The 21,700-nt window shown below is 33.1% G+C and overlaps 1 protein-coding gene across 8 annotated transcripts; it reads left to right on the top strand.

Moving 5' to 3' along the window:
• The first annotated feature begins 3,798 nt into the window (after positions 1–3,798).
• Positions 3,799–9,900, top strand: LOC112287870 (E3 ubiquitin-protein ligase ORTHRUS 2). 8 transcript variants are annotated; one of them, XM_090253755.1, is made up of 13 exons: positions 3,834–4,174; positions 4,355–4,442; positions 4,688–5,189; positions 5,946–6,475; positions 6,597–6,722; positions 6,941–7,040; positions 7,157–7,218; positions 7,588–7,690; positions 7,963–8,083; positions 8,317–8,531; positions 8,687–8,795; positions 8,917–9,176; positions 9,370–9,900. In XM_090253755.1, the coding sequence occupies exons 3-13, from the start codon at positions 4,716–4,718 to the stop codon at positions 9,808–9,810; spliced, it is 2,541 nt and encodes an 846-aa protein (XP_090109881.1). In that variant the 5' UTR covers positions 3,834–4,174; positions 4,355–4,442; positions 4,688–4,715; the 3' UTR covers positions 9,811–9,900. The 8 variants fall into 8 exon arrangements, with proteins under 8 accessions (XP_090109880.1, XP_024387204.1, XP_024387211.1 ...); XM_024531439.3 differs by having other exon boundaries at positions 3,846–3,983; positions 4,312–4,416; XM_090253756.1 differs by having other exon boundaries at positions 3,846–3,983; positions 4,312–4,442.
• The last annotated feature ends 11,800 nt before the right edge of the window (positions 9,901–21,700 follow it).

Raw genomic sequence — 21,700 nt, 5'->3', positions numbered from 1 at the left:
TATATATATATATATGTGTGTAAAATAATGGATAAAATAATGTACAATATAACAATTGCAAAAAGCACAACCACTTGGCAGAAAAGTTTTTAGTATTATTATCAATCAATTGGTGATATATTAAAATTTAAAAATCAATATGCTTTCACCATACGTTTTTATTACATTATCTAATACAACATAATTTATATAAATGACCAAATAATTTCCAAATTATTGATACTAAATATAGTTATACCACTAAAATTTAGAAAGTACTTAAAATAGTCTATTTTAGTAAAAAACATAAATATATGTACATTATTTTATGTTAATTGATCATATTTAAATATCTAAATAATAAGACAAAATTTATCAATGAATTTGTCAAATAGATAGTATTGTCAAAAAAGACCTGACCTTACAATTATGATATGATTATGTAAATATTATAATAATGTGGATTATTTGTTATAATTGATACTAATATTAATTCTTTTTAAATATTATATTTTGGATAATTTACCAAATATTAAGTTATTTGAAGTAGGTATTGTTAGTAAAGAATATACAAACATACCTTAATGCAATATTGGTTATAAAATATATACATTATGCATTTTTAGATGATACTATGCACCCTTTAGATATAGATGGATTTTTTAAGTATTGTATTTTCCAATCAAAGATACAAACTTTTTTTGGTAGAATATTATATAGATGCTTGTGGGAAATATTTCTTTCAGGATATTATGGCAAGAAAATTTGTTTTAGTTATTTATAAAATTTGTATAAAGTTTGTATAAAATTTGTATAAACTTTGTATAAACTTTGTATAAAATTTGTATAAAATTTTTATAAAATAAAAAAACAAAAAACTTTATATAAACTTTATATAAACTTTATCCAAACTTTGTATAAAATTTGTATAAAATTTGTATAAAATTTGTATAAAATTTGTATAAAATTTGTATAAAATTTGTATAAACTTTATACAAATTTATATAACTTTATATAAACTTTATACAAATTTTATATAACTTTGTATAAAATTTATATAAAGTTATATAACTTTGTATAAAATTTGTATAAATTTGTATAAAATTTGTTTAAAATTTATATAAATTTGTATAAAGTTTGTATAAAATTTGTATAAAATTTGTATAAACTTTGTATAAACTTTGTACAAATTTGTATATAAATTTGTATATAAATTTGTATATAAATTTGTATATAAATTTGTATATAAATTTGTATAATAAACTTTGTATAAAATTTGTATAATAAACTTTGTATAAAATTTGTACAATAAACTTTGTATAAAATTTGTATAAATTTGTATAAAATTTGTATAAATTTGTATAAAATTTGTATAAATTTGTATAAAATTTGTATAAAGTTTAATATTACAAATGTACTATAGCAACCAAGTTTAATAGTACATTTGTAGTAGCCACATTTCTTTATAAAATAATGATTTATTAACTGATTATAGTTTGGAGTATCTATTTTCTTAATAAACTAGTTAACCAAATAACTACTAGGTACTATCAACAACTAAATACTATAAGATTAATACGTATCATCTATGTGCAAATGGAAAAATATAAAAAAATAATGATTTATTATAAGAGGTAATTACTAAGACGATCTTTGGATGTTGGATCAAAAACATTTAGACACAATATAAGAATACAAAAACATATCAAGATAACGATTGAGTTTAGTTATTTCTAATTTATCTATGGCCTCAAAGCCATTTTTATTATACATTTTTTATTTTATAAATATCTTTAGTTAATCAATTAAATTATTTAAAGACATTAATTCCTATTCTAAAAACATTAGATATTATAATAACATAGATAAGATTCTTTTTCAATCAATGTGGCAATATAAAATATTAAAAGTCCTATTACAACAATGAATTCTTGTTTAAATTTATTTAATTGGCTAATGGATATTATTTTGTGATAGCCAATTCTTAGTGATTTCTTAAATAATTTTAATGAATATTTATGGTGTAATGAATGTTAAGTCTGGTGGTTGTTTTTACACCTGTAAGATTTTTTTTGGCAAGATTTTATCTGCTAGAATTATATGTTTTTCTTTTTCTTTTCCTTAAAGTTTAATTGTTATTGATTTGGTCAAAATATTTTCTACTTATATATATATATATATATATATATATGAGTGTGTATTAATTCTGTAAATTAAAATTTTGTTTTTCATCTTGTATTCTCTTCTTTAGACTTTTTAAAAAATAATCATGATTTATATTTTAATATTAAGTATAGAACTTTTTAAACCCTGAAATAAAATAAAGTAATCTTAAAATAAATAAATGGCAATAGAATCGAATAACACGTGGATTTCCCGATTACACTTTTAAGAAGCTTAAAAAGTAAAAATCAAAAAACGATCATCAAAAAAGAAATCTACCAATACAAAAAGGTAAGTACTAAATAAAAACAAGCATAGAAGAAGATAATCTAAAGGGTTTCCTTAGCAACTACTATTACAGTTTTAGAGATAAAAATCCATTCAGAATTCTTTTTGTTTTTGTATTGATTATAACATTTTTCAAGTCATTATAAATAGACTACAGAAGAATCATTAAATTATGAAAAAATGTCAAGAATTTGAGATCTAGTCAAGCAAAGTATCATGGCTGAAGAGAAGAAAAAATAAAATAAAAAAACAAAAAATACTAAGAGTCTTGATAATGGACAAGTTCTACTGATATATTAAAATACTTTAATAAAATTAAATAAAATTGGAACTAGGTCTTAAAGATGACGTTCTGTTATTTTTATCCATAACATGTAAGATTTTTTCTAATTTTAAAATAAAATTAAAGATGATGTGTCTAGTAAGACAATCCTTATCTTATCTTATAAGTTTATCAATATATATATATATATATATATATATATGTTCTACAGTTGTCTTAAATTCCTTCTGTTACTTTTAAAGTTTGGTTTTATTTTTATTTTATTTTAAACAAATAAAAATTGGTAACATGAACTAGAAGATATTGAACTTCAAGATCTAGCATTTTCACTAAACTTTAATTGAGTACTACAATTTCTGAATATTGGCATCTCAATAAATCATATAAAAGAAGATATTTACATCATTGGAGGATATTTCTTGGAGGTAGTTGATGTAAGTAGACCAATAAAGAAAAGAAAAAAAGAAAAGAAAAGAAAAACTCAATTTTTGCATATCTAAATGGGAACAAAGCAACTAAATTCACTTGGAACATGAATCCCTACTCACAAAACCAAATGTGGCTTGGGTATAAAACAAAAAAAAAATGATACTATTAATTGTAGTAATAAAAGTTAAAATTTAAAGTTAAAATTATCGTCTTTTCCAAATCCATGGGCACGTCGTTGCAAATTGGAAAGTCTAAAAAAGAAGGGGATTATTGGCTTCGAATGTTCTTAACTCAAGTTGTTGTGAAGCAATGCCTAATTAGTACCCTCGTTCCATCCATACCCGCGCGCCTTTTTAGAGCCCCCGAGCACGAGTGCACACACCCGAGACGCCGTGCCCGTGCCAGTCCCGCTCAAGGAGCACAGGCAAAGGGCTGGGCGTGCGAGCTAGCTGGCTGGATGAACGAACGAACGAGCGAACGATCAGTGTCCCGTGGGACGGGAATGGAAGGGAACTTAGGTCCTCTTCGTTGAGGCTCCGTCCGTTCTCCCTTCGTTCGTTTATTCATCCGTCCGAGCCTACCGAGTCGGAGTTCGTGAACAGTCGAGTGGAGTCGGGTTGAGTCGGGGAAGGGAAGGGAATTTTAAGGGATTCATTTGGTTGGCAGTCGGCGAGCAGGCGGGGAGGGAGGGGGGGAGTATGGACAAATGCGTTCGTCGTCTCTCGGTCATGCCTCGGATCATCTCTCTCTCTCTCTCTCTCTCTCTCGTTCCTTGCTTGCTTGATTGATGCTTCTCACCGTATCGTGTTTAGGTGTGTTGCGAATCGGGGGGAGGATCAAGGTGTGTTCGGAGGAGTTATGTGTTTCGGTGTTTTCTGGACTTTGCCTTAGTCTGCTTCTTACACTTTGTCTCCGCTGTGTGGGAGATTCGACGTCAGGAGCGAGGGGTAGGAAGCACAGTTCGAGGGCTTGAGAAGCGGTTTCGTTTATGAATATGAACGTGGAAGGGAGTAGGGGAGGCGAGGATTGCAGGTGGATAGTTTACGACGTTGCTTTTGAAGGGGGCGTTGGAGTTGCTGCTAAGTGGCAGCAGAGGGCGGGGATTGTAGAGGTCGAGGAGAGAGGTGGTTTTGAGATGTTCGGTTGAGCTTTGGGAGTGTGGTTGGCAGGTGCATTGTTCTAGGAGGAGCTTTGAGATTTTTCTTTTTGCAGAGGAGGGATGCAGAGACGTTCGGACAACTTCTTGTTTGGATCCGAATTTGGAAGATAGGGAAGTTGAGTCAAAACGCTTTCGGGACAGGTTAGAATTTTAAAATTTGATTTCCAGCAGCTGAGGAGAATTTTGAGAAGTGGAGATGAGAGTAAGTGGCATCGAGTTCGATGTAACAAGATATTAAGATGAGCTCAAGCTGGAAAGTTGCTGGTTTGGGGTGTTGGACTTCAGAGAATTGAGTGGACGTCATTTCAAGGGAAAAAATAAAAAACAAAAAACAAAAATGGTTGCCTCAGTGGTCGGCTGACGCAGCTGCGGTTGAATTGGTACAGGTAACTGAGTCAGTTGGAGTTGGCAACAATGGCGGACTTACCGTGTGACGCAGATGGAATGTGCATGGTGTGCAAAATCGTGCCACCTGACTGCGATGTTCTTCTGTGCAGTAGTTGTGTTAGTCCGTGGCACATGCGATGTCTGAATCCTCCTGTAAAGCTTGTGCCTCTTGGCGACTGGGATTGTCCTGACTGTCTACTTCCACCTCCTTCCGACATGCCTTCCATCGTCCAGAAGCCCGTAGCGGTACCCGAGGAGGGCAATTTGGTGAGCAAGATTCATGCAATTCAAGCTGACTCAACCCTCACAGATGGTGAGAAAGCTAAAAGACGGCAGGAACTCATGAGCAAAGGGCTGGTTACTAATTATTCCGCCGAAGCAAGTTCCGCTAATGGCGACAAGAAAAGTGCTGACGGGAATAAGCGCAATGCGACGCTAGAAATGATGGATAACAGTCTTAATTGCATCTTCTGTCTTCAGCTTGCTGAGAGACCAGTGACAGTAAGTTTCGCTTCATGCATTTTTCATTTCGTTTCATCTTACCTATATTCTTTACTTTTCTTCTATTCCCTCCTTTGGCATCTCAGCCACAATCAGTTCATATGACGATGCCTGATTTTGTATCTTTCTTTTCCGCATGCACACATGGACTTTTATCGTAGTAGGAGTTAATGTCACAGATAGCGATCGCCTTTGTTTTTCAGCCTATAAAATAACTGCTGATGCCTTCACGATGCGATGTTTGACTTGGCAAAGAACTGTCAAGGATCACCTTTATCACTACTGTGTACAGCAATTGTAATTTTGTTTCGTATTGTTTCTTGTTGCAGTCTCCTCGGTCGGACATGTCGTTCGACGCTTTTTATATTGAAGCATGCTTGTGGGTCTAGATATACATGATTTTAGAAGTATTCTTCTTTCGAGGACACATGCTAACGTATCTAATGAAGATATTTTTTCTGGGATTGTGGTACTTATGGGACACTGTAAAGGTCGGTTGCAGCCATGTCAGTTTCATATATTGAGCACGTAGTACATAGCCTCACCAGGGCTGTCAATGTTTCTTAAGATATTGCGTAACTTGTGGAAGCTGTAGTTGTAACTATTCGTAATCACACATGAGTGTTTCTGGTTATATCTCTTTAATCAAGTTGACAGCATGACCATTGCCCTATGGGGGTGTCTACTACCATCGGTACGATGTTAACTTCTTGTACGACTTGTTCCTGAGAAATGAGGTGTGACCTGTGATTGCAGACACCATGTGGACACAACTTTTGCTTGAAGTGCTTCCAGAGATGGGTTGGGCAAGGAAAAAAGACGTGTGGAAAATGTCGAGCTGCGATTCCTGCTAAAATGGCAACCAATCCTCGCATTAATTCAGCTTTAGTAATGGCGATTCGTATGGCCAGATCAGTCGTAAATAGTAATAGCGGTCCATCGAAAGTTTACACATACCGTGATAATGACAGCAGACCGGATAAGTGCTTCACCACTAGCCGAGCAGTGAAGACGGGGAAAGCTAATGCCTGTAGTGGCAAAATATTTGTTACTATTGCACCTGATCATTTTGGGCCCATTACAGCTGAATATGATCCTACGCGAGGTCAAGGAGTTCTAGTCGGAGAGTGCTGGGAGGATCGCATGGAATGCAGGCAGTGGGGTGCACATCTACCTCATGTTGCAGGCATTGCAGGGCAGTCTGACTATGGTTCGCAATCTGTAGCACTTTCTGGCGGTTATGAAGATGATGAAGATCATGGCGAGTGGTTTCTGTACACAGGCAGGTGTGGCTTACACTGCCAGTTACTTGGGAGTGTCACTGGAAGTTGAACATAGTACTATTTTTTTTTTATCTGAATCATCATTCTGGCGTGTGTTTTATAATTTTCTGTTTTATTATTGCAGCGGTGGGAGAGATTTGAGTGGGAACAAGCGCACCAACAAAGAGCAATCATTCGATCAGAAGTTTGATAAGATGAACGAAGCTTTGCGAGTTAGTTGCAAGCATGGTTACCCTATTCGTGTTGTGAGGTATGTTCCTTGCATTCAGGATCTATAGCCGTGTCTTCTCAACATCCGCAATTATGTTGAACTGCGCTTCTTTTCGAAGCGGAAATCAGATGTTGAAGTTTTCCGAGGTTGCATGGACGGATTTTAGTCACTTATGTCTGTAGTTAGCATCGCAAGTTGGAGGTGAATGACTTAGAGTTTTTGATCGTTGGTTAACTTTGTTCCTGCTTAATATGCAGGTCACATAAAGAGAAGAGGTCAGCTTATGCTCCAGATGCAGGTGTAAGATATGATGGTGTATATAGGATCGAAATGTGCTGGCGTAAGAAGGGGGTACAGGCAAGAATGGCGTCTAAACGTCGACAAATTTACGGAGTGTAGTGCAATGTTGATGTTTTTCCTGACACGCTCAACTGTGTCCTCAGCTTATTAAAAAAAACTCTGTGCTTATGCAGGGTCACAAGGTCTGTCGTTACCTATTAGTCCGCTGCGACAATGAGCCGGCTCCCTGGACAAGGTACTTGCAGCTACCATTCACTCTGCAGATTTATTGTGCTTTTGTACTCTTCGCAGGTTATCATCAAAGTCATGTTTGTCGTCATTTAACTGATATGTATCTTATGTTTCATGAAATCTCGAGTTACAAAGCATGGGCCTTTTCAAAGTCAGGCTTTTCAACCTTCCGTTTCAACAGATCTTATTGATGTGGCTGAATGTATTGGAATTGTATCGGTCCATTTTTTGTTTTCTCTGTTTCGAATGATCAAATTCGTTCTGAAAGGCTATACGACTAATTTCTGATTTTCTTTGTGATGACAAATTTAATCATGATAGTTCGTACTTACACTGAAGGTTTTTACTTACATTTACCGTCTTTATTTTTTAGTGATGAGCATGGGGACCGTCCAAGACCTCTTCCTGTGGTTAAAGAGCTAAAGTCGGCAACTGATGTATTTGAAAGGAAGTCATCACCTGCCTGGGCCTATACGGTATTCCTCTTACCTAGTAAATAACCTATCTCATGGTGGAGAATCTAAGCCTCATCCAGTTATGATTTTTACTGTTGTTTTCTTTAGCCCATATGGTAGTTATTGTTCTTAATGTAAATCTTGTGACGTCAATATTTGAGAATACTCAGTAGACTATGTATGCAATTTAAATTAGTTTGGTGATGCTTGCTTGGACGCCATAAATGAACTTTGATTTATCAACTTGATTGTGCTTAGCGTGGGCCTTATGTAAGAGTTGTATGCCTATGAAGGAAGGAGTAGGATGGGGATGGTCCCGCGAACCTCCGGCAAGCAGAAAGACTTCAGGAGGTGGGCCGAGCGAGGCAACACAGAAACGGAAACAACTTAGTGTCCAGCAACGGTTACTTAAAGGTGACAGTTTGGTCAGCTTACCGTTTTTTCGGTCCCTGTAGTCTATTATGGAGGTAGAAAGGAGATCGAGTTTTTCTGAACTGTCCATACATTGATTTGAAAAATCTATCGTTCCTGGCCAGGGGACTTGGACTTTACGGTTTGAAGTTGTTTTCCAGCTACTCGTTCCCCGCTCTCTGAACGCAAGAGTTAGTGGGTAGAATCTCATGGGGTTCATTGTATTGGACCTGCAGAGTTCGGTTGCAATGCTTGTCGGAAAGTTCTCGATCAGCCAATTTCCGTGCCCTGTGGACATAATTTCTGCAAGAGCTGCTTGGATTCTGTGTTTTCTAGTCAAGACAGCCGAGAGCGAAAGGGTGTTTCCGGTCGTACTCTTCGAACGCAAAAAGTAGTAAAGCGTTGTCCCAATTGCAAGATAGATATAAGTGAATTCCTCGTGTCTCCTCAGGTACATTCTGTCACGATCTTTCTTACGATATGTATCCACATTTCCCAATGGTATTTGCCTGTATCTACACCTTGGAAGTCGTATGAAGTTTTAGACTGCTTGAAGGAAACTCATTAAGTGTAGTAATCATCTTGATTGAATTTTTTTTCCATCAGATCAATAGGCAGATGGAAGAGGTCATACAGATGCTCCATGATACTGCTAAGGATGAGCAAGGAAGTGATGGTGTTGAGGATGACGAGGGAGATAATGACTCCAGATCAAGTGTGTTAAATCACGATCCCCTAGTTTCACTCTGGCTGTTTCGTAGAAAAGGAAGAACTACACACTTAGGAGCGAAATTTAATATCTTTACGCTTATTGGAACAACTGCATGTGTTTACAGATAATGAATCAACAGAAGCTGAAGCGAAAACAGCCGAACTGGAAAAGTCCGTGCCTGTAGTTGCCGATGGTATGGAAAATGGTCATCCTCAACCTAAGGATGCCACTTCTGACGTGCCTTCAGGTGCTGGAAACACTCCGAAGGTTGATATTGATACACCTCAATACACTATCCTGCCCAATGCCTCTGCAGATCCAGCCTTTCATGCAATCTGCCAAGCCTTTCCTGATTATTCCGAAGATCTACTCCGTAGTATGCTGGTATGTGCTGTTGTTTTTCTGTTATCATCATCATCATCATCATTATGAAGTATCTTTCTCAACAACAAACACGACCAGTTTTTAAAATGTTGCTGTCTTTTAGTACAAAACTGTTTTGCTCGTGTTGGGTCGCAGCTTTTAATTTTGAAGCAGACAGTGTTAGGGACTCATCGAGGTCAAAACTGCTGTACAGGCTGATCAGGATGGTGACATTAAGGATTTGAATTCATTACTTCTTGCGCTAAAGAAACAACAAAAGCAAGTTCAGTCTCGGCAGCGAGGTAGAGCCAAGAAAGGATGCCATTCTGGGAGTGAAGTACTAAATGGAAGTAATCACACTTCGAAAGATCAAATCGAAGATGGAATTGTCAATAGCAACGGTCACAGCAGCAGTGAGCAAATTGAGACTGAAGCGATGAGTTGTAATGCGCTAGGTACTGGAGATCTGACCCAACCAGAGAAGACCATGAAACCTCAAAAGAGACAGCGAGTAGATCAAGGCACCAAGTCAAACGGCCGCAAGAAAAATTGTGCTCCTCTACTTGAGTTGCCACCTAGAGTTACTCGTAGTCGTGTATGTAAGGGAGTTCAGGTTAGCCATGTATTCCTTAGTTCAGACGATGAATGTCAATAGCTTTGGAGTTGATGTAACATTTCTGCGATGTACTATCTAGATTTTTCAACAGTAATTTGATGTCTGCCAAAAGTGGCGCTATTCACTTCATTACGCTTCATCCCGAGTCCCATTTATGGCCTGCCCCAGTGGCGAGTCCCTTCTCCCCGTGGCGTTTTATGGTATTTCAAGTCTAAATGTTTATATGAACAATTGACAGGGTGCAGGTCGTGTTATTCGTCTCTACAAATCAGGAGTGATCTACCTATACTCAGAGTCTTAGGCTTGGTGTTCACTCAACAATGAATGAAGGAAATTCGGCCCCGATAGAGCGATACTTATGGTGTATGTGGACACGGTTAAGGAACATTTTCTCACAAAGTACGCAAATGACTTCACTCTGAAGCAATGAGACCGTTGCAAAATATCACACAACCTTAGGTTGCAGCGGAAGTACAAGCACAAACTGCTATCGTATGATAAAATCCATATCACGATAGACCGAAGTTCCAACTGGGTCTTCCATCTGTTCTAAACTTTATGATAAGATATTTGTGCCTGCTCTTCACACTTGGTTAGAAATGTGCGCCTGTTTCATCGAATAAATGGGTCAAATCTCTAAACCAATTGGTGGATCATGTTGCAATCAGCCACATGCTGATGCATGTATTGATAAAAGATGGAAAGACATCTCTTCCATATTGAAGTGACATTACAACATGGAAGAGATGTGTTCCATCTTTCATTGGGATGCTAATGTAATCATGGTAGTCAAATCTCTAAACCAATTGGGAGAGTTTTATTCTTAATGGATTACTATGTGGATGATATCTATCATTGACAATGAGACATGTCAATATCCCCCTTGAGTTCCCAATCATAAATTCTTAATTGGATCTTGATAGAGTCTTGGTACCAAGGGCACAATAGTTGTGATGAGCAACATAGGCTTTTTGTGATAAGTGATATTTGTTTTACATCTTGTTGTTTCTTGTTTAGTTTTGTGAGTTTGGTATTTTGTTGATTGCTTGTTTTTAGGTTGAAGCTACTTGTCTTTTGCTTTGATTCATTGTGTTGTTATTGAAGCAATTGTGCAAATGGTTTTTAGAATTTTTGGAGCATTGTATGGCATAGAGATCCCTTGGTAAGATTTCAATTTTCTTATCTTGATTTTGATAAGAATGTGTTTGATAAGGTCTTAGATTAATTGGCTTAGGTCTTTAATTGATAATATTGATACATCATGTTCTTCATGCTTGTTGTGTGTGAGCTTTACAAGTCTTTTATCTTTCAATTTCTATGTTTTGTTGATCTTGTTGATTTCACACTATGAACAATAAGAATTGCAAGATGTAACCTCCGCCATTGAGATCTGATAATTGGATATAGAAGTGGACTTAGTTTTGACTGTTGGAACAATAAAGTATTTGAGTTGACAAGATATATGTTCAATTTGTCCTAATTTTTTTAAAACAAGTAAGGTTAATAAGAAGACAAAGATATAGAATTCAAAATTTTATATAGCAAGAAAGGAAACAAAGTCTAAAATATATTATAGTTGAGAAGATTGTGAATATGTAGTAAAAGAATTTTCAAGGGCAAAGTATAAAAGCTTTAAATCATATGAAGGAGCTATTGAATTTCTAGAGGGAGAAAGTGTTAAGTAAAAGTACTATAATAGGTGAAAATGGAATGAGATAATCATGCACTAGTTGTAGAATTCTACTTTTTAGAATAGAATTTGAATGAAAGAATCTATTATCTTTCTGGACATACTTTTGTATGAAGGAAAATTAGTTCATATAGTGCAACTTGCAATGATGGCTATAGTAAATACCTTTGACCAAAGGATGCTAATAAAACTAGTTTTATTCTATATTATTTAATTATTGGTTACCTCATAGATAATTATTGATATCTAGTCTTCATTGATTATTGAATTATCTATGAGTATCAATATGTTGAACTCTTATGTATATAGAGCTTCATGATATGCTACTAAAGTCTCATTGGTATCTTCTTATGCTTTGTTTTTAAATCATACTCTATCTTCTTATAGAAGCAAGTTTTTGAATTCATTGAAGGAGGGTGTATTCTTTCTATCTAAGATCATTTGCTTGAAGATCTCTCAACTAGTAGGAATACTTATGAGTACTCTATTAATTAATTTTTTATTCAATATTATGACTCCAATATTAGTAAGTTGTTCAATGAGGTTGTTGATGTTCCTTAAGTATTCTTCAATGGTCATCTTTTCAATTATTCATATGCTATAGAAGTATGATTTTAAAGATAGCTTGCAATTCATAGAACTTAATTAATATATAATGACTACCAAAATTGAGTATAAAATCACTAATTCTATCATTAATCATTTATATTTTATAATTTATTTTAATAATAGCCAAATCAATTGATAATTCAAGTTCTATTTTAAATAATTGATGTGACTACCAAATTTGTAAGTCCATCAATGTAAAATATATTGAGAAAGATATGGACTAAAATGAATTACCTTTAAAATTTAGTTATGCTCACACTTAAATTACAATGACATGATGCAATCTAAGCTACAAATCTAACATGCACATGTGGTTTTTGAGTACCATTGAGAGCATGGACATGTTTTTAGCCTTCATACATATAATTTTGTCCATCATTAGTACATATTACTTATGCAAACTGACCAAAATGGTTTTATTAATATATCTCTCTAATGCTAATAGGAAGCTAGTAGAAGAGGTAGCTTTATAAATGTTGAAGATGGGTGAAAGTACTAGAAATATTGCTAGAAATTTAAAATTTCTCAAAGTTAGGTTGCACAATTTTATAAGCAAAATTTAATTATTTGAGTAATATGAATCATAATTTTGGTGGTAGGCCAATTATGTACAATGCAACTAAGTAAAGAGCTTGTGTAAGAAAATCACTAGAAGTTACAAGGAAATTTTATATAAAATTAGAAATTACTTGAGAAATGAGCTTCATGTTGGTATGAGTAATAATACTATAAGGACAATGTTATGTGAAGTAATTTTGAAATACAAAGTAAAATAAAAGAAACCAAAGTTTATACTTTATCAAATTAAGGTAACATCAAAATTTTCTAAATTCCATTATCATTGTATTGATAATAATTAGAAATATGTAATATTCTCCAATGTAACAAAAATTAATTACTTTTCCTCCAATAGAGACAATTGATATTAGTTTTATAATAAATAGAATACAAGTATTGAAATAGTATAACAAACAATCAAGTTTGGAGATGAAAGAGTAATAATGCGGGGTTGTATGACTCTAAATGGTCTTAATATAATATGTAGGATTGAAAGAAGAATGGATCTATATATATATATATATATATATAGAGAGAGAGAGAGAGAGAGAGAGAGAGATTTTAGATCAAGAATTGATTCATATAATATATGTATACAATTTAAATCCTACTAGTTTGATTTTTTAACAAAATAATGATCTCAAATATACATCCAAGAGTGCATTGTGTCGCAGACATATGCATATAAGCTAATAATTATGTGTATAAATAGGTAAAAGTAAGTAGAAATAAATAAAAGTAAGTTAATTCTATAATATCTTCTATAAAAGCTTCCTAGAAGCTTCATAGATGCTACTTTGATTTTATAGGTGTCTTTAATTGATTTTTTGGATTAGAAACGTCATCAACAAGTTTGCCATGTGCCACACATATTATTAGCTTGAAGACCAAGCTAACTATGTGGTCCACACATAGAAAAACTTTCCTTATAAGTCAAGGCATATGTCCTACAAAGTCAACACATATTGGAGGTCCTACAGAACATCGCTACATAGCCCTTAGTTAGATAGTATATATAGAGACAAGAATGAAACCCTCTTCATTCTTGTCAATTCCTTTCTTGCTTCTACTCTAGTTTCAAGAGACTTAAGTTTTCTTGTCTTTTGGTAATAAGCCTTTTCAGTTTTATATATATATATATATATATACATACTTTTTTATTTCTATTTTATCACTCTTTTTTTGATATAGATTTCATTGGTTTATGTATAATCTTAGAGTTCATGTCCTTGACGGATTGATAGGAATACACTTACAGTATTTGAGCTTTGTCTTGTCTTGATTAAGAGTGGATTATCCCTTTCTCATGATAAAATATAAGCATATTAGAAGTTACAGATTACCCTCTTCTAAATTGATATTGTTCTTAGTATTTTCTTTGTCTTCAAGTCTTTTCTTCTACTTGTCTTGAGTGATATTATATATTTTTTTGAGTGTTATTATGGAAGAGCTTGTTGAAATGAAGAGTGCAATGGCATAAATACAAGAGCAATTGATGGAATTGATGCTTACAATGCATCAATTTAGCTTACCATCACAAAGATCAACAAGAATGGCAGGAAGTTAGGATATAGAGATGATTAGAACTGCTTCAATATCTGTACCAAATCATGTCCCTCTATCCATGGTGGAACATCCTTCAAGTGTTAGAGAACCAAGAGTTGTCCTGCTTGAGAAGTTTCATGGTACAAGATCCAAATTTTGAGGATTTATCAATCAAGTACAACTTATGATTGAACTTCAACTTCAAAGCTATCCAACTCCATGGTCACAAGTTAGATTCATTGATACACTTCTTTTAAGTTTAGCACTATTGAGGTTTTCATCTTTTTTTGAATGATGCGATTCAATATTGGATAATCTGGAGGTATTTTTGGTGGAATTTTAGTCCATGTATGGAAAACATGATGCAACTTGTGTTGCAACTAACAAGATCCATATTTTATAATAAGACAATCGATTTATAACATTATATGCTTTATAATTTTGACAACTTGTAATTAATATCAAGTGAAATGATGTTGCTCTTATTAGCCAATTTTTCTATGGATTATAATATAAAGTAAAGAAATTGATGCTCAACTTATCTAATCCTCAAACATTGAGTCAAGCAATTGACTCTGCTGTGAAATGTGATAATTGACTTTTTGAATTTTGATCTAAAAATCATACAAATGAGCATCAACGTTACTACTATTTGATGGCAACACCAACATCTCCTCAATACATACATTCAAAAATAAAGAATATGCAAATTGATGCAATACATTTTAAATCTTTTATCGATCAAGAAAAGACTTATCGCCGTCAAGAAGGATCGGCTTATAATGTAGAGAATCTAAATGCACTGCTCAATATTGTCTAAAGAAGTGAAAAAATTATAAAGGGAGGAGTACTTCTGTCGAAGAAGACAATGTTTCAGAAAACAAATTTGTTTAGCTACAATAGGGACCATTGTTGTATTACGTGTTGTCTTGTTCAGGAATGCACCAGGTACCTAGCTGTGGAAGGTGAGGTTGTGTTTCATAAGTATCTAAGAAATCCTAATAGGTTTCATCCATAGGAGAAGAATATAATCTGAATTTTAATTCAAAAATACTAGAAATACTCTTCTTAGAAGCCTTAATTATACATAAATCCCAATTATCTTTTTACTTTCATATTTAAGCAGTTTAGATTTTTCTTGTAAGCCCTAATCTTAATTAGTGAGCTTTAACAAGCTATAACATCCAATCCAACCATCCACTTGATGTAAAATTTTGCCTGCAATTATCAATGTAATTCTTCTAAATACTCAATAATTTTTAGCCTAATCCAACTTACAAATTGTGAGAAAATCTCCAAAAAGTGCACTGATGTCACTCGATCACCAACTTGAAATAAAAATCCCAGCAGTGATTTCTCTTTTCAACCATTAACTTGACTCAAAATTGGTGTACAACTTGATCTTCAAGTCTTTCAACACCATGCCAAATTTCACCTTGATCCAACAAATAGATCTCTAGATATCACAAAAATCCTACCCAACCTCAAACTACCAACTTTTGAAACCCTCTTGTGACAAAATCCAAATATCTCTAAACCATGTCATTAGATTATCAAAAAAAAATTGTATACACTTAGCACACCCAATAATCTAAACAGCTTCAAATTTTCAACCATAGATGTTCTACTAATTGCACAAATTAGCCAAAATTGCTAGCCCTAATTATATTATATAAAATCCAAATCACCAATACAAATCTTGACTTTGAGTAACAATTGCTAAATCTTCCAAAAACAATCCTCATGCCTTTAGAAAGAACTTCAAGCTAGCTCTCAAATTCTATCCTTTGTTCTTCAAATAAATCCCTATTTTACCCTAGGCCATCATTTTTGTGGCTAGAGATCTGATTTCGACCCTATCTCACAAACGACCAACCTTGAGTATCAATCTAACCTATTCTAAGGATTTTTTAGTCCAATCCTACTCTCAACTTAATCCTAACACCAACTATACTAATTATTTATCTCTTTTAACCTGATTTTATCAATTATTGGTTTTCTAAGGTAATAGAAGAGTCTTTACAACCTAGAAGGTAAAATTACTAACTAACTTTCAACTTACTAACTATTAAGATAAGAAAATAACGTAAGAGGCTTTTATAAAAGCCATGTTTAGATACCTCAAATTATAATTGAACTAAGATAATTGGATATTAATTAGAAATTCAATTTTGATTATAATTTCACTATATAGTCATATTATATCACGACACCATGCGGCTGGAATCTTGTATAATTTCTAATGAAGGTCCTATCCTCTCCTCAGAACCCTCTCTTTATTTTATAATAGATGTGTGTTTAGAGCCTAATAATTATAAAGCCTCCACCTTGATAGATTCACGAGCCTAAGCTTGTTTCTTAGATGTAGAATTTGTTAAAAGTTATAAAATATTGTTAGTACAAAAAATCAAACATGTTCATGTAAAAGTCATAGATGGTCGTCCATTGTCTTCTGGAGATGTTATCCATAAAACACTTCCTATAGATGTCGCAATAAATGGTCATAGTAGTTGCATAATCTTTAATATAATTAGATCTCCTTCTAATCCAGTCATTTTAGGTTTATCATGGTTAAAAAAGTATAATCCATGCATAGATTGGATTTCTTGTACTCTTGACTTCTCTAAAAGCATAATTAAGAGTGAAATTAATCTAATAGAAAGTCATAAGTTTAGTGTAATTAAACCTATGTTTGTAGGTACAAAAACTTTCTTGCATGCTGCAAAAGAAGGATTACCTTGTATCATTTATGCCACACATGTTTCTAATGATGTGGAGACTTCAAATAGCATTTCCAACCAATATCAAGAATTTCAAGATATATTTGAAAAAAAGAATGCAGATACTCTTTGAAAATATCGTCCCTATGACTGCTTAATTGACCTTTAAGAAGGAACACAACTGCCATTTGGACCAATCTATAGTTTATCACAAAATGAATTAGTTGAACTCAAGGAATATATTGAAAAAAATCTGGGCAAGAATTTCATACGCCATTCCAAATCACCAATAGTAGCTCCAATCTTGTTTGAAAAGAAGAAAGATGGGTCATTGTAGATGTGTGTTGATTATCGAGGACTCAATAAGATCACCATCAAGAATAGGTACCTTCTACCTTTGATATCTGGACTTCTTGATGAATTGAATCAAGCTAAGATCTATACAAAAATAGATCTATAGGGAACATACAATCTAATAGATATTAAAGAAGGAGATGAATGGAAGATTGTGTTTCAAACTAGGTAAGGGCATTTTGAATAAAATGTCATGCCTTTTGGACTTACAAATGCACAGGCAACTTTTCAAACCTAATGAATGATGTTTTTTTGAGAGTTTTTAGATAATTTTGTTGTTTGTTATTTGAACGACATCTTGATATATTCTAAGAACACATATAAACATGAATTTCATGTTCTTCGTGTGTTACAAAAATTAAGAGATGCACGACTCTATGCCAAGATGAAAAAGTGTATATTCCATACTACTCAAGTCGACTTCTTAGGATACATCATTTCAAATGATGAACTTATGATGGATCCTAAGAAAGTTTAAACAATTATGGATTGAAAGATTTCAAAAAAGATAAAAGATGTCTAATGCTTTTTGAACTTTGCCAACTATTATCAGATCTTCATCAAAGACTTTTCTAGAGTTGTAACTCTACTTATACGGTTGACTTGCAAAGACAAACTTGAGTGGAATAAAGAAGCTAAAGTATCTTTTGAAACTTTGAAGTCATTTTTTATTTCTGCACTAATCTTGTATTGCATCAACTTTTTTATGTAAGGTATTTTTATGAAAACAGATGCATCAGACTTTCTTTTGGATGTTGTATTATCACAAATGGGAGTTGATGATAAACTTCACTTAGTAGCTTTTTATTCCAAAAATTTTTTAGCAATCAAGATTAATTATGAAATCCATGACAAAGAGCTTCTTGCAATCATGGATTCATTTCAAGAATGGCGTCATCAACTAGAAGGTCCTTTTAATCCAATCACCATATATATGGATCACAAGAATCTTGAGTATTTCATGTCAACACATATTTTAAATTATCACTAAGCCCGTTGAAGCATGTTCTTATCAAGATTTGATTTCAAGATTACATATCGACCCAAAAAACAACAAGGTTTATCAGATGCCCTTTTTAGACGTTCTTATTTTATAGCAAAAGAAGGAGATGCACCTTTTCATTAACAAAGAATAATTCTCTTGAAGCCAGAGCATTTTCATCTTCGAGTATTAAAATCAATACTAATTATTGATTTGATCCTTGTGAAACAAATCTAATCAAGTATATCTTCTGATCCTCTTATTCACAATATCAAGAATCCTTCTTCTAAGTCTTAAGATACTTCTAAGTTTGAGTTCAAAAACAACCTATTCTATTTCAAAGGTCGATTATATGTTTCAAAAAAAGAAGCATGATTACGTATTCTTCAAGCACGTCATCACTTTCTAACAGTAGGATATTTTAGATACAACAAGACTTTGGAATTTATATCCATAGATTTTTGGTGGCCACAAATGTAAAAAGATGTGAAAGACTTTATTTAGTCATGCAATATTTGTTCAAGATCAAAAACTCCTCGTCATCAATTTTACGGACTTCTTCAACTATTACCTATTCCAGAACAATCATGGTCTTCTATTCCTATAGATTTCATCACGGATTTTTCAATCTCAGATTCTTATGACTTTATATTCGTGATAGTAGATTTTTTTACTAAGATGATACATTTTGTACCATGTACAAAATCTATCATAGGTGAAGAAATAACTATTGCTATCATAGATTATCCAAAGATATTATATCGGATAGGGAAACTCAGTTTGTATCAAGATTTTGTGGACTCTTTTTAAGATTTTAAAAGTAGATATAAAACTATCTTCCCCATTCTATCATCAAACTAATGGACTAAAAAAGTATATTAATCAAGTTTTGAAAGAGCATTTAAGATGTACCATCAACTACTAATAAGATGATTGGAAAACTCTTTTGCCATTGGCAGAGTTTGCTTATAATAATACTATACATTCTTCTCCAAAATAAACACCTTTCTTTGCTAATTGAGGTTATCATCCACGACTTGATACTTTTAACTTTTGAAAAGCTGATAATCCTGTAGTGGAAGATTTAACAAAATCATTTATCAGAGCTACATGCAATAATGAAGGCGTAATTAAAAGAGGCTTAAGAACAATAAAAGTTCAATTCAAATGTCTATCAAAAGAAACAACCACCATTCCACATGGGTGATCCACATGGGTGATAAGGTATGGTTACTTCATTGCAATGTCAAGACCACTTGTACTTGTAACAAGTTGAACTATTGTAGATTAGGACCATTTCTTATTTCTGCACAAATCAATTCAATTGTATATCGTTTATACCTATTGGAGTCAATAAAAATCCATCTAGTATTCCATGTATCTCTTCTTAAACTATACAAGATAGTGGACATACCAAGAAGACAAGCTCCACCTTCACCTATAGAAGTAGACAATAATGAAGAATTTGAAGTGGAAGAAGTCTTAGATTCAAGGCAACACTGAAATAAATTAAAATATCTTATCCATTGGTGTAGATATGATATTAGTGAATGCATATAGGAGCCAGTAAAAAATCTTGCAAATGCAGCAAAGACAGTGGAGGCTTTTTATCCACAACATCCATCAAAATCAAGATAAAAACCTTCTTTATAAAAGAAACAAGATCTAGGCAAAATAACATTCTACTTTCAATCCTTATTTGTAGCTTCTTTGTAGTTGTGATGCTAAGGAGATAGAGAACCAACAACTAGCAGATTCTATTGAAAAACCTCGATTTGCTGACCTGCTAGACGAGACATTGTAATTGTCACAACCTTCAAGAGAACGCAATTGAGATGAAGATCCTCAAGAACGATATATTTTTCCTTGAATGGATGGCGAGATACAACGCGTTTAGTATCACGACCTTAGAAAAGACTCCCAATGTTTGATAATTTTATTAGAGGTAGGAACAATTCTTGACAATATTCCAAATGTTTTATTTGAAAGAAGTTATGAAGGCCTCAACAACAATCAGATAACAAGGTGGGCTTCCTGCCCTGGTATGGGACACTATTGATGGTTGAAAGGCCCTATCAACCATCTTTGAAGAGAAGAAAGATCTGAGTATGTGGCGAATACAATTTGTCACATTATAGATTTCTTTAACATATGATGACCGCTCCTCATGGAACTCGTCCCTAGAAGGGAGGGTAATATCATGGACATATGCATGTAAACTAATAATTACGTATATAAATAGATAAAAATAAGTAGAAATAAATAAAAGCAAGTTAATTCTATAATATCTTCTATAAAAGCTTCCTAGAAGCTTCATAGATGCTACTTTAATTTTATAGGTGTCTTTAATTGAATTTTTGGATTAGAAACGTTGTCAACAAGTTTGCCATGTGCCACACATGTTATTAGATTAGAGATCAAGCTAACTATGTGGCCCACACATAGAAAAACTTTCTTTATAAGTCAAGGCATGTATCCTATAAAGTTAACACATATTGGAGGTCCTATAGAATATCACTATATAGCCCCTAGTTAGATAGTATATATAGAGATAAGAGTGAAGCCCTCTTTATTCTTTTCAACTCCTTTCTTGCTTCTACTCTAATTTCAAGAGTCTCAAGTTTTCTTATCTTTTGATAATAAGCCTTTCTAGTTTCTTTTAATATATATACTTCTTTATTCCTATTTTATCACTCTTTCTTTGATATGGATTTCATTGATTTATGCATCATCTTTTAGTTCATATCCTCTATACATTTTTTGCTCACTTTCTAAGAATTTATTCTTTTAAAGTGGCTAGTACAATCTCCAAACTTGAATGCAATTGAACACTTCAAAGTAACTTTAAAATGTTGATTGAATCAATATGAAATATCTTCCAAATGAATACTATTATTATGAGAGCATGTTGAGAATTATTAAACTTCAATTACTCTTCATGAATATAAAAACTTATACAGAAGCATACTTAAGTGCATTAGAATTGTGATAGCTTCTAACAACTTATAGAGAAATATTTAAATTTGTTTCAGCTAGTGTGAGGAAAAGTAAGTTTTGGACATGACTTTATTTTAATTTTTCTTGTATATATATACTTATCTACAATAGACTTCAATCATCGTCAAAGTATGATTTATTGTAATAGTAATCTTATGCAATTTATGGTTTTATTTTTGTTATATCTAATTTATTTATATTGTTTGTTGAATTTGATCAAGTTGATTTCATACTTAATTTTGGCAATCACTATATATTTCTAAGTTTGATCCTAATTTATTGAGGATCTAAAAAAATTATAATATAAAGAAGAATTGAATTTTTTACTATAAATATAATAATTCTTGTGGCTTTGAATTGCAAGTTCTTAATGACAAGTTTAAATATAATGGTAGTGAGAATGAAACAACACTCGAGTCTCTAAGGTCTAAAAACTTACCAATTTCATAACAACAAAGATCTTGACACAACGTA

The sequence above is a fragment of the Physcomitrium patens genome, chromosome 10 (genome assembly GCF_059467195.1).
Source record: "Physcomitrium patens ecotype Gransden chromosome 10, ASM5946719v1, whole genome shotgun sequence".
NCBI lineage: Eukaryota > Viridiplantae > Streptophyta > Bryopsida > Funariales > Funariaceae > Physcomitrium > Physcomitrium patens.
The sequence above is the reverse complement of the archived record's forward strand: the minus strand, read 5'-3'. Positions and strand labels throughout refer to the sequence as shown.